This window comes from Ursus maritimus, unplaced genomic scaffold, assembly GCF_017311325.1.
Source record: "Ursus maritimus isolate PB19 unplaced genomic scaffold, ASM1731132v1 scaffold_24, whole genome shotgun sequence".
Taxonomy (NCBI): Eukaryota; Metazoa; Chordata; class Mammalia; order Carnivora; family Ursidae; genus Ursus; species Ursus maritimus.
In genome coordinates, this window is record NW_024424897.1 from 41,804,708 (window position 1) to 41,816,899 (window position 12,192).

At 43.1% G+C, this 12,192-nt stretch overlaps 1 protein-coding gene and 1 pseudogene across 1 annotated transcript in view; one reads left to right on the forward strand and one right to left on the reverse strand.

Annotated features, from left to right (window-relative positions):
- The window catches only part of NUFIP2 (nuclear FMR1 interacting protein 2), a 31,255-nt gene extending 27,807 nt beyond the window's left edge, over positions 1-3,448 (reverse strand). The window contains exon 1 of the mRNA XM_008695324.2: positions 2,727-3,448. Within this exon, the coding sequence (XP_008693546.2) occupies positions 2,727-3,018 (292 nt within the window). The 5' untranslated portion in view covers positions 3,019-3,448. The remainder of the gene's footprint in view (positions 1-2,726) is intronic.
- Positions 3,449-8,831: 5,383 nt separating this feature from the next.
- Positions 8,832-11,071, forward strand: LOC103667402 (annotated as a pseudogene).
- Positions 11,072-12,192: the final 1,121 nt, after the last annotated feature.

The following is a 12,192-nucleotide window of genomic DNA, read 5'->3' on the forward strand; positions in this document are numbered from 1 at the left end:
CTCTCTCTCTTTCCCTCTCAAATAAATAAAGTCTTAAAAAAAATTCTATGGTAACTTTGTTGGTATGCGAAGTGGACCAGAGACATTTTCTTTTAAAAACTTAGGTATTTAAGAAAAATGCAAACACCACAGAATTACTGAGAGAAATCAAAGGACTCTTTGCACTTTTATTACTCAGGTTTGCCACGCTAAAGCACCTAACCCTACTTCAAATGGACTCTGCAAAACTTCAGTCCTGATAAATCTAGCTTTTGGATTAGAAACCGAAATTACTAACACATTTGGCCCTCTCTTGCGCCCTCTTCTGGAAAAAGAAAACAGGTTCCTCTTTATAGGTTTGTGGGTAATGGGTCATAAAAGCCCGCTTCAACATGTTACAGATATATTTCAAAAATGCTTTTAGTTTTCTTAGTAAATTAGTATTATACATTTCGAAACAACAGTACTGTGACCACGCCACACATGGAAAATTGTTCATCCCAAATTGTTTACATTCTCTCAAAACTGCTAAGCCCAGTTTCTCCTCTTTATTCTCTTCCTGGTAAGACCAATTTGAAGAATGCCACCTTGAATGGTTCAGGGGCTGCTTCCATATGTAGAGACGATTCCTGCAGGGGTATGTTAATACCTGACCAACAAAATAAAATTTTCCAATCTGAACAGTAACACTCCTTCATATTCCAAGCAATCATAATAAAGTAAGATTTTCTTCTAAGTTGAAAAAGACCTAAGGTTAAAACATTTAGTGTTGTATATTTTCTAATAGTTTTCGACCTGTTCCAAATCCGTTAAGATTAAATACTCAATACATTTATATGTTCATTTCTACTGCACACCTGATGTCCCCACCCCCCAAAAGTGGAAAATCTGGCATTGCAATTTCAGTCTTCAAATTACATTAAGTCTTCAATAGAACAGCAATTTTTCTCCAGCTCTCAGTAACTGCTTATATCACATTTGATATGCTGGGTTTAACATCCATTTTCCTACCATTCCCTTCATTTCTCTTCAATTTATAAAGAACCTTTAATTTGTAAAAATTTGCCTGGTTACAAAAGTTCATTTCTTCTCAAACGTTTTCTAAAACGACTTTTACCCTCAATTTAACATTTGTCCAAACCAAGAGTATGGGGATCGGCATCAATTCGAAAATAGGAAAACACCTTTCCTTTTAACAGGGAAAAAAGCCTCGTCCGAGGCAAGATGGTAGTGAACCAACCTCATGGATGAGCCACCTCGTTTCTCCTTTAAGGACAAGAAATAGGGGTCAAAAAAAAACTCGCCCTCTCCCCCATCCAATTATTCTTCTAATCTCTCTCCTCGGAATCACTACCCAAGCCCAGAAGGTAAATGCTGGGGGGCTTGAGGGAGCTAGAACAAGCTTTTTTTGTAAAAATGAGCTGCTAGAAGGAAAGGGCCCGAGTGAAAGCCTGAGAGGCGGAGTCGTGAGCGAACCTGGCAGGAGACGAGGTTCCTGTGGCAGAGAAACTCGTGACCGGGGAGCCTGGTTCCCGCTGGGTACCCCACCCGGCCTTCAGGCACCGCCTCTACCCAAAATGTACCCCCCCCCAGCCCTCTTGCCCCAAAGAGCGCCGCGGCCGCCGCCCGCGGCCTCCTGCTCCCGACTCCACTTCGAGGCCGGCTCCCCGCCCGGGCCGCCCGCGCCTCCCGCCGCACCCGGGAGCGGGAAACGCGGCCGCCGGCGCGCGGGGCCCGGTGCAGGCCGCTCCCCTCGTGGCCGCTTCCCTCCCCCACCCCAACCGCCCCCGCCCCTCACCCCAGGGACCCGCCCGGGGCCGCGCGGCCGCCACCGGGTTACACAACCCGGCCGGCGACGGGGGGAGGGGTGGCCACGGGCCGGGGGCGACGGCGCCCCCGCAGTGCCGGGGGCAAGGCGGCCGCGGGTGGGGATCCCGAGCCCCCCAGCTCCGCCGCGCCGAGCCCCCTCGACACCCTCCCCCCTCCGCTCCTCAGTGGGCCAGAGTCGGTGACAGGAATCGGCTTCCAACATGGCGGACAGGAAGCGGCCCCGCGAGGAGGAGAGAACATTCCAGCCGCGCCGGCTCTGGGGGGAGCGGGCCCGGGGCGCCGGCCTCGGGAGGAGCCGCGAGGGTAGACTGCGGGGTCCGGTGTCCAAAAGGGGCGTCTAGAGGTGGAAATGACTCGAGAGACGAGGGGTCCCGGCCGCCCCCCCAGACGGGGAACCCCAAGGCCACAGGTGGGCTTGGGGTGGCGGGTGAGGGAGGACACTTCCTCAACTCTGCCCACCTACCCTCGCCTCGCCGCCTGCAAAAGGGTCTCGCGACACCACCCGAGTCGGGATTCGCTAGGCCTTCTTGAGATACACCCCGAAGGCTTTTGGGGGGGAGTTATGTTCACCCCAACTCAGGGCTGCCAAATTAAGGTTCCTGCGGGGCCTCAGGAAGGTAAACGGGAAAGGAATAATGAGGCTAGACTTCCAAGGCCGACCCTCCGGGTCTCCCTCCAGCCCGGGCGGGGGCCGGGAAGGTCACACTGGCCTGGTTGGGGGAAGGAGAGGGCGCTGCAAACCCCGCGGCCCAGCCCGGGCTTTGGGAGAATGGAAGGGGGCTTCCCCAGAGCCGCAGAACACAGACACACACACACACCACTCCGACCGCGTCCGCGCTTTCCACATCCAGCCCCACCCCCATCTCCTCTACCCCCCACCCCCATTCCCCTTCCCCCACTCGTCCTCCCTCCCAGACCTGTTTTCTTCTTCGGCGTTTCCTGGTGCTGCTGGAGGGCGTGTTTCTGCTCATGTTTCAGCGCCTTAGGCTGGGCCTTGGGGCTGCCCTCGGCTCCATGCTGCAGGTATTGGTGAGGCTGCTGGTGATGGTGGTGGTGATGGTGGTTGTGGCTGTGGTTGTAGAAATAATAATGGTGGTGGTGGTGCGGCGGCGGCTGCTGCTGCTGCTGCTGCTGCTGCTGGGGGTGATGGTGCGGATGGTGGTGGCTGTGATGGTGCTGAGGCTGTGGCTGGCCGGGCTTCTCCTCCATTGAAAGCGGCTGGGACTCCCTGGCTGAGGCTCCGGGCTGCTGCACCGTCAGGATCTGAGACTGCTTCTCAGCGCTCACTCAGTATATCTGAGCGCGTCTAGCCAGCGCACTGGTTAACCGAGCGATTCTGCGAGATTGGCAGCGGCGCTCCAGCAATCAGGAGCCACGCTGCGCCGCAGGCCCCGCCCCTAGCCCAAATCCTCTTTCCTTCCCCTTCGCCACTGCCTCCTGGCCAACGCCACTTACCCTGTGCAACCTCACAGGGCCGGGCCTTCAACGTCAGCACTATGGCTCTCTCTTCTGTCGCTTTCTCTCCCTCACCGCGCAGTCTGCGAACAGCACTTTCTACACTCCTCACCCGCAAGCAAACTCACGTCGAGTGTAGCAGATTCCACTGGCGATTCCACTGGCAGTTCTACTGGCTCTGGGAGCCATCTGTTGGTTTTGCACCTCCTAGATCTGTTGGCTTTTTTTTTTTTTTTTTTAATCCTTTTCCGGGTAACCAGAGGAGAAGCTCAGTTCCCTTAACCCTGAGACCACTAAAGGGGCAATACAAAAAGAGGAAATAAATACATTTTTTAAGAATACAAGAGCTTCACAATCCAGTAGATCATTTTGTATTCTGGATTCATTTTGCTTTGTATTCATATGCTAATCTCTTCCTTTCCACGAAGGGATTATAGGGTTCCACAATGGGGTATCTGTGTAATTTTCTAAAAGGGCACAAAGGGTTTAAATCATTGTTTCTTTGTAGTTGGAGGCAAGGGAGAGCGGGAGGAATGAAAATCTAAAATCTACAGTGAAGTAATTTTGTTGTTGTTGAGTTGTTGTTGTTGTTAACTCCAGGTGAGGTCAACTGTAGAACCAAGATAAGTTGTAGAATACGAAGAGTTTCAAGAGGAAAAGACAGGGGAAAGGGCACTTAAAAGTTATTAAGTTTAAAAAAAAATTGCGTGTATGGAAAATATTGGAATTTAAATACTCTTGCTTTTGTAATGTTGGTTTAATTTATCCTACATGATCACATCACAACCTGATTTTTTTTTTTTTAAAGATTTTATTTATTTATTTGACAGAGAGAGACAGCCAGCGAGAGAGGGAACACAAGCAGGGGGAGTGGGAGAAGAAGGAGCAGGCTCTTAGCAGAAGAGCCTGATGTGGGGCTCCATCCCAAATCGCCGGGATCACGCCCTGAGCGGAAGGCAGACACTTAACCGCTGTGCCACCCAGGCGCCCCCACAACCTGATTTTTAAAAGCAAATGTTAGTCAGGAAGGTTGTGAGTGAGAGTGATGACTCAGGAAAGAAGAGAAGTGTTGTGTTGGGGAGGGGCACAGGGGTACCCTTTGATAGTACTTTATTTCTTGATCTAGATGGTGATGATACATGTATTTGCTTTATAATTACTTCTTAAACCGAATATATATATATATATATATATATATATGTATATATGTATAATACACTATTCTCGGTGTATGTTATATTGGGATTTTTTTTAATTTAGCATAAAACGTGTAATTTTCCACTTTAACCATTTTTAAGTATACAGTTCAGTGGCAGAAGGTACATTCACATTTTTGTGCAACCATCACCACTGTCTATCTCTAGGACTTTTTTTTTTTTAATAATTTTTTATTATGTTACATTAGTCACCATACAGTACATCCTTAGTTTTTGGTGTAGTGTTCCATGATTCATTGTTTGCGTATAACACCCAGTGCTCCATGCAATACGTGCCCTCCTTAATACCCATCACCGGCCTAGCCCAATCCCCACCCCCCTTCCCTCTGAAGCCCTTAGTTTGTTTCCCAGAGTCCACAGTGTCTCATGGTTCATTCCCCCTTCTGTTTACCCCCCCTTCATTCTTCCCTTCCTTCTCCTTCCGATCTTCCTGGTATTTCTTATGTTCCATAAATGAGTGAAACCATATGATAATTGTAGTGAAGAGAAGGGCCATATGCACCCCAATGTTCATAGCGGCATTGTCCACAGTAGCTAAACTGTGGAAGGAGCTGAGATGCCCTTCAACAGACGACTGGAATAAGAAGATGTGGTCCGTATATACAACGGAATGTTACTCAGCCATCAGAAAGAACGATTACCCAACATTTGCAGCAAAATGGACAGGACTAGAGGAGATTATGCTAAGTGAAATAAGTCAAGCAGAGAAAGACAATTATCATATCTCTAGGACTTTTTAAACATCCCAAACTGAAACTCTGCACCCATTAAACAATAATTCCCCCATTCTCCTCCCCCACATCCTTTTATTTATTTTTTTAAAGATTTTATTTATTTATTTATTTATTTGATAGAGAGACAGTGAGAAAGAGGACACGAACAGGGGGAGTGGAAGTGGGAGAGGGAGAAGCAGGCTTCCCGATGTGGGGCTCAATCCAAGACCCTGGGGATCATGACCTGAGCCAAAGGAACGACTGAGCCACCCAGGCGCCCCTCCCCCACATCCACTTTTAACCAATATTTTCTTTTCTGTTTCTGTGAAACCTCATACAATTCGAACCATACAGTATTTGTCCTTTTGTTATTTCACGTAACACATCTTTGAGTTCGTAGTATTGTGGTACGTATCAAATGTTCCTTCCGTTTTAATGCTGAATGACATTCCATTGTATGTATATGCCCCATTTTGTTTATCCATTCATTTGGCAATGGACATACGGATTGTTTCTTCAATGTATATTTTACAGTTTTTAAAATGTGGCTTGCGTAGCACCTAGCTGGCTCAGTCAGTGGAACATGTGACTCTTTACCTTGGGGTTGTGAGCTTGAGCCTCAGGTTGGGTGTAAAGATTATTTAAAAATAAAAATCTTAAATAAATAAATAAACAAACAACAAAATGTGGCTTGATTTAATACAGCAGGACAATATTAAAGGAATAAAGAAGCTTTTAGGGAAAAGTTTGTGCTCTGAAATTAGTGAATATCAACACAAATCATAATTAAAAGGTAAAAGCCTTTTTACAACAGCGTGTATCACTGAATCCAGACAACCATGACCAGATCTTGACTCGTTCTTTTTTTTTTTTTTTAAAGATTTTATTTATTTATTTGATGGAGAGAGAGACAGCCAGCGAGAGAGGGAACACGAACAGGGGGAGTGGGAAAGGAAGAAGCAGGCTCATAGCGGAGGAGCCCGACAGGGGGCTCGATCCCATAACGCCGGGATCACGCCCTGAGCCGAAGGCAGACGCTAAACGACTGAGCCACCCAGGCGCCCCTGACTTGTTCTTTACAGTGAGGATTTGTGTTGCCTCGCTAAATTTTGAAGAAAGACCCCTTTTAGGGTGTGGTGGGGAGAACATTTACCCAATTTTGAGAGCTAAAACCCCAATAACATTGTGACAAATAAGTCTTTACCATTGAGTAGTATTCCACCACTTTCTCATCTATTAAAGAAGAAATAAAAGTGCATGTACAAGTTAGAATTATGTTGATAGGGCTGTATATTCCTTTCCTGACTTAGACATTTAGTTGGAAGGCAAGAATTCCTGAGTTCTAAGTTTTCTCCATTTTCTCCGCTATAGTTGCAGGCAAACCAAAAGCATTTCCTCTGAGCTGCTGACTTACCACACCTTAGCCTACCTTACTTTCTTCAGATACAGTTGTACGAATTTTAGACAATTAAGACTTGGCTTCAGGCGCTTTGGTTACTATGGATGTTGCCTTGGTAGCATGCAACAGTATGGAGAAAGGCTTGTGATATAATGTAAGAAAAAATGCAGAATATTAAATTCAATGTATGCTAGCATCATAACCTTGTAAAAACATGAATATTTTAAAAATAAGTATGGAAATACAGCAGAATACGTACTTTTTCTCCCATCTGGTTTTTCTAAAAGTTTTATGTAAAATATATTTGAGATCTGCCATGTATTTGAAAACAATGATGCCATAATATTAAACCTCTGTGAAAAGAGAATAATTGGGTATACTTATTTCAAGCATTTTTTAAATAGCATCTGTGCTAAGGAGGAAGACACAGCAAGAAAATATAACAAGTCTGGTAAAATTATGGATGCTTTTTTTTACCTTCTCTCTATTTTCCAAGTGTTCTGTTATGTAGTTATTACTTTCCATAATAACATTTAAAAAAATTAAAGTAATAAAAAATTGAATCTGTTCAATCCTTTGAAAGTCATCTTACAGCTTAATTTACCTACAGTCAAGGTGCGAAGTTACAATGGAGAGAGGAGTTTCCTATATGTGGTAGGTTAATGTTTTAACTATTGCTATAACTATAGTTGTTAATATTTATTGAGCATTTACTATGTGCCAGTAACTGTACCAAGTATTTTCTTTGCTTTCATTTGTAAGTCTTTAGATACTAAGCCCATTCGACAGATAAGGAATCTGAGGCCTGAAGAAGTTAAGAGACTTGCTTATAGTGAAAAGCCACAAAATTTATAACAGGGCCTGAAATAGATTCCAGGTTGGCTGGGTAGAAAGAATTTCTAACATGATCAAAGTGATCATTTCGAAAATTTTAGTAAACTTCTGAAACCATCTGAGCTGCATCATAATCTAATGAAGATGGTGTCTGGTTATTAACAGAGGTGGGTATACTGTGAAGCTAATGAAGATTCGGGGTCCTTCTCTGCACAGGCCCCTTCAAAGCCCTAGAAATGACCTTTTGAAAGAGCCAAATGTGTTTTCATTATTTTGTAAAATTTTTTTAAGTAATATATTTTTGTATTTTATTCCTTAATGAGGGAGGGCTCCCCAGACTGAGGTTCCCCCTGGTTAACAGTCACCCCTTGTTTTGTTTTTTAAAATCCATTTCTCGCATTGATTCAGTTTTGGAACTTGGTTAAATATATTTGCAAGACTGTCTTAAATATCAAATGAAATCACTTTTTACACACCTTTAATCTTACACTTTGGGTACTATGACAACTTAAGAGATACAGAAATATTTAACTCTCTGGACCTCAGTGTTTTCTGCTCTAAAATATGGAGAATGGGCAAAGAGGCCTCCAAATTTCTTCCCATTCTGACATGTCATGATTATATATCTCTGCTCTTTCTTCCCAGATTAGCCCTTTGTGTCATTATAATAAAACTATACAACAGCAGGAAATTTAGCTGATAAAAGTTGAGTTTTTCAACCGTAACAATTGATTATAACTTTACAGAACTTATAATCAGAAACAATAGTATGTAGTTCTATGTAAATGGAAATTGGCTTTCTGATGATAGTTCCAGTTTCAAAATGAGGCAAGTCACTAGTAGCATCCACTGTTTTATTTCAGCAGGGAAAGAATTTTATTCATGTATATTTCCTTTAGATCTTAATATTTTTGCCTAGAGACACTAACTTCAAAAAACTTTCAAAGGAATTGAACGGAGGTATGAGTAAATTAGGTTAGTCTTTTAATAACCGGAATATGACAACTTTTCTAAATACGAAAGTTTTAAAAAATGACATTTTGCTTTTATGAAAAGTATTATGGGGAAAGTTTGAGGGAGAAACTACAGCAGAGTGGTATAAGTTTTGTAGTCAGAAATGAGATGGGATCTCTATTCTGAAAATGCTTAGCTTAATGACCTTGTTTGGGCAAATTATTTAACCTCTCTAAGCCTTAGTTTACTCAGCTGAAAAATGGAAGTAATACTCGTGCCTAAATCACAAGGTGTAGTGAAGTTTAAATAATATAAACAAAGTTGTTGAGTATAATGTTATCATATTAGTAAGTGGTACCAAATATGAAATGTTAGTGATGCTAAATTATTAAATATTAGATATATAAAGGTAAACTCTCCAATACATTTCATTAAAGAAACCGAGTTTCAGAGAAATCAATTAGCAAGTTAAGCAAGAACAGCCCCAGTTTTTGAAGGGATAGGCAAATAGCCTTTTGGCGGGCTGAGCAGCACCATGGCGGGAGGCACCGAGCACTTAATGAAAGGTAGCAAAAAGGTTGCCAAGACGAAAGTGGCTAATCCATTCTCTAGAAATATGGTATGGTGTGAAAGCACCAGCTGTGCTCAATGTAAGAAATAAAAACACTAGTCTAGAGCACTCAAGGAATGAAAATTGCATTTGATGGCCTCAAGGGTAGAGTTTTTGAAGTAAGCCTTGCTAGATCTGCAGAATGATGAAGTTGCATTTAGAAAATCCAAGCTAATTACTGAGGATGTTCAGGACAAAAACTGCCTGACTAACTTCCATGGCATGGATTTTATCAGTGATAAAATGTGCTCCGTGGTCAAAAATAGCAGACCATGGTTGAAGCCCATGTTGATGTCAAGACTACTAACGGTTATTTTCTCTGGCTATTCTGTTGTTGGTTTTACTAAAAATCTCAATAATCAGGGGCGCCTGGGTGGCTCAGTCAGTTAAGCATCAGACTTTTGATCTCAGCTCAGGTCTTGATCTCAGGATCGTGAGTTCGAGCCCCACATTGGGCTCCACGCTGGGCATGGAGCCTACTTAAAAATAAATTCTCGATAATCAGATTTGGAAGACCTCTCCCGCTAAGCACCAACAGGTCTGCCAAATGTGGGAGAAGATGATGGAAATGATGACCTGAGAGGTGCAATGAAATGACTTGAAAGAAGTGGTCAATAAACTTATTTCAGACAGCACTGGAAAAGACATAGAAAGGGCTTGCCAATCCGTTTCTCCACTCCATGATATATATATTTTTAAAGATTTTATTTATTTATCTGACAGAGATAGAGACAGCCAGCGAGAGAGGGAACACAAGCAGGAGGAGTGGGAGAGGAAAAAGCAGGCTCATAGCGGAAGAGCCTGATGTGGGGCTCGATCCCACAACGCCGGGATCACGCCCTGAGCCCAAGGCAGACGCCCAACCGCTGTGCCACCCAGGCGCCTCCACTCCATGATATTTTTGTTTGAAAAGTAAAGATGCTGAAAACCCTGAGTTTGTACTGGGAAAACTCACGGGGCTTCATGATGAAGGTGGTAGTTCTGAAGAAACGACTTAGAATGAGACAGGGGCTGAAGTGGAAGAAGTTGATAGATATGAGCCACCAGTCCAAGAAGCGTTTAAAATTTAGACATTTAATGGTGACCAAACGTGTCATTGGAGACGTTGAAGGAAAAAAGATAAGCAAATGTCAACGAAAAGCAAGTGCATTCAGTCTCAATAGCAGTCCTCTCCGAGTAGCACGTGCAGAGTCGACTCTACTTTCTTTTCTTTTGCTTTTCTGTTTTCTCTAAATGTTGTACATCAAGCATTTATTCCTTTTATAAAAAGAAGAAAGTATTTTTAAAAAATGAATGAATTCAACATCTATCCGGTGAACATTGTTCCAAAAAAAAAAAAAAAAAAAAGACCGAGAGAATTAATCTGACATTTTGGATTCCTTTTTGAGGCCCTAGTAGATAAAATGAATTTGTTTGAATGAATCAATAAATATTTAGTTGTCAGTATGTATGCTCAGTTTGTTGGAGTCCATAATTAGATGCATCCAGAAGTTGTATAAAAGGTCACTCCCTAAGAATAAAACTGGTAAGACTCCACATAAACTGGATGAAATTAACCACTAATAGGGAATCTAGTCAGTGTGATTAGAATGCCTAAGAAGCTATAAAAAAAAAATAGTATAGCCATGAAAACTACAACGTATCAATTTTATCCCCCCCCCATTCTCTTTGGGTGTTTTACTTATGTATTGCTGTGTAACCATTTACCCAAATCCTAGTGCCTTAAAACAACAAACATTTATTATCTCATCATTTCTGAGGGTCAGGAATTTCTGAGGCTCAATTGCTGCTTAGGTGGGTGCCTCTGGCTCTCATGAAATCACTGGGAGCAATCTGTTTCCAGTCTCACTCATGTGGTTGTTGGTAGGATTCAGTTCCTTATGGTGTGTTGGACTGAGGACCTCAGTTCCTCATGGGCTGTTGACTAGAGGCCTCTCCATAGGCAGCACACAACATAGCAATTGTCTTTCCTTAGAGTCAATAATAGAACAAGAGGGAGCACTCGAGGGAGCATTACTCGGTCGCCTGGGTGGCTCAGGTGGTTAAGCGTCTGCTTTTGGCTCAGGTCATGATCTCAGGGTCCTGGGATTGAGCCCTGCATCGGGCTCCTTGTTCAGTGGGGAGTCTGCTTCTCCCTCTGCCTGCTGCTCCTCCTGCTTGTGCGCTCTCTGTCAAATAAATAAAATAAAATCTTTAAAATAAATAAATAAATAAATAAATAAATAAATAAATAAATAAAATCTTAAAAAAAGAAAGGCAAAAGGGAGCACTCAGGATGAAGCCACAGTCTTTTTGTAATTTAATCTCAGAAGTGACATCCCATCACTTCTGCTCCATTCTATTTATTAGAAATGAGTTCAACCTGTGGTGCCAGGGTGGCTCAGTTGGTTAAATGTCTGCCTTTGGCTCAGGTCATGATTCCAGGGTCCTGGGATGGAGTCCCATGTCCGGCTCTTTGCTCAGCAGGGAGCCTGCTTCTCTCTCTCCCTCTACCTGCCGCTCCCTCTGCTTGTGCTCTCTCTCTCTCTCCCTATCTCTCTCTGTCAAATAAATGAATAAATAATAATAATAAAAGCATATATATATATATTTTTTTTTAGAAAAGAAAGAAAGAAGTCCAACCTACACAGGAGGGGAGAGATCACAGGAGGGTGTGAACACTACACTCTCATCGACGACGGTCATCTGGGAGGCTGCCTACTGCAGAGATAAAAACATTCATCAGACTCATTCTGCTTGCTATGATGTCACCACCCAGCTGTATTCTGAATATAATTTCATATTATATATGACTTGCCTGTAAGGTTAGAAAGTAGACTGATAGCATACACAAGTTCCTTATTCTTCATTAAATCAGTAAATATTCTTAAACAGTTGAATTTTGTCATTTACCAGACTTATGAATTTGGTTACTGTGTTTGAGTGTTGCTAACTCTGGTCATTACTGAACCAAAACTTGTGACCAGGCCCAGGACTGTTGTCCCATCTTGAGAGGGCCCATGTGAGCTGCCGGGAGGCCTCCTTGTACAATAGGAATGGAACTATAAAATGCCTACATGGGCCAGGCAGGTAGCTTAAGTTGTGTTAAGTTACTTGGATATAAGCAAACTTAGAAGTAAGAAACATTTCTCCCAACACAGCATCAAATTCTACAGAATACATATCTATTTATCTTAAGAACTGGGTAACCCAATTTCTCAG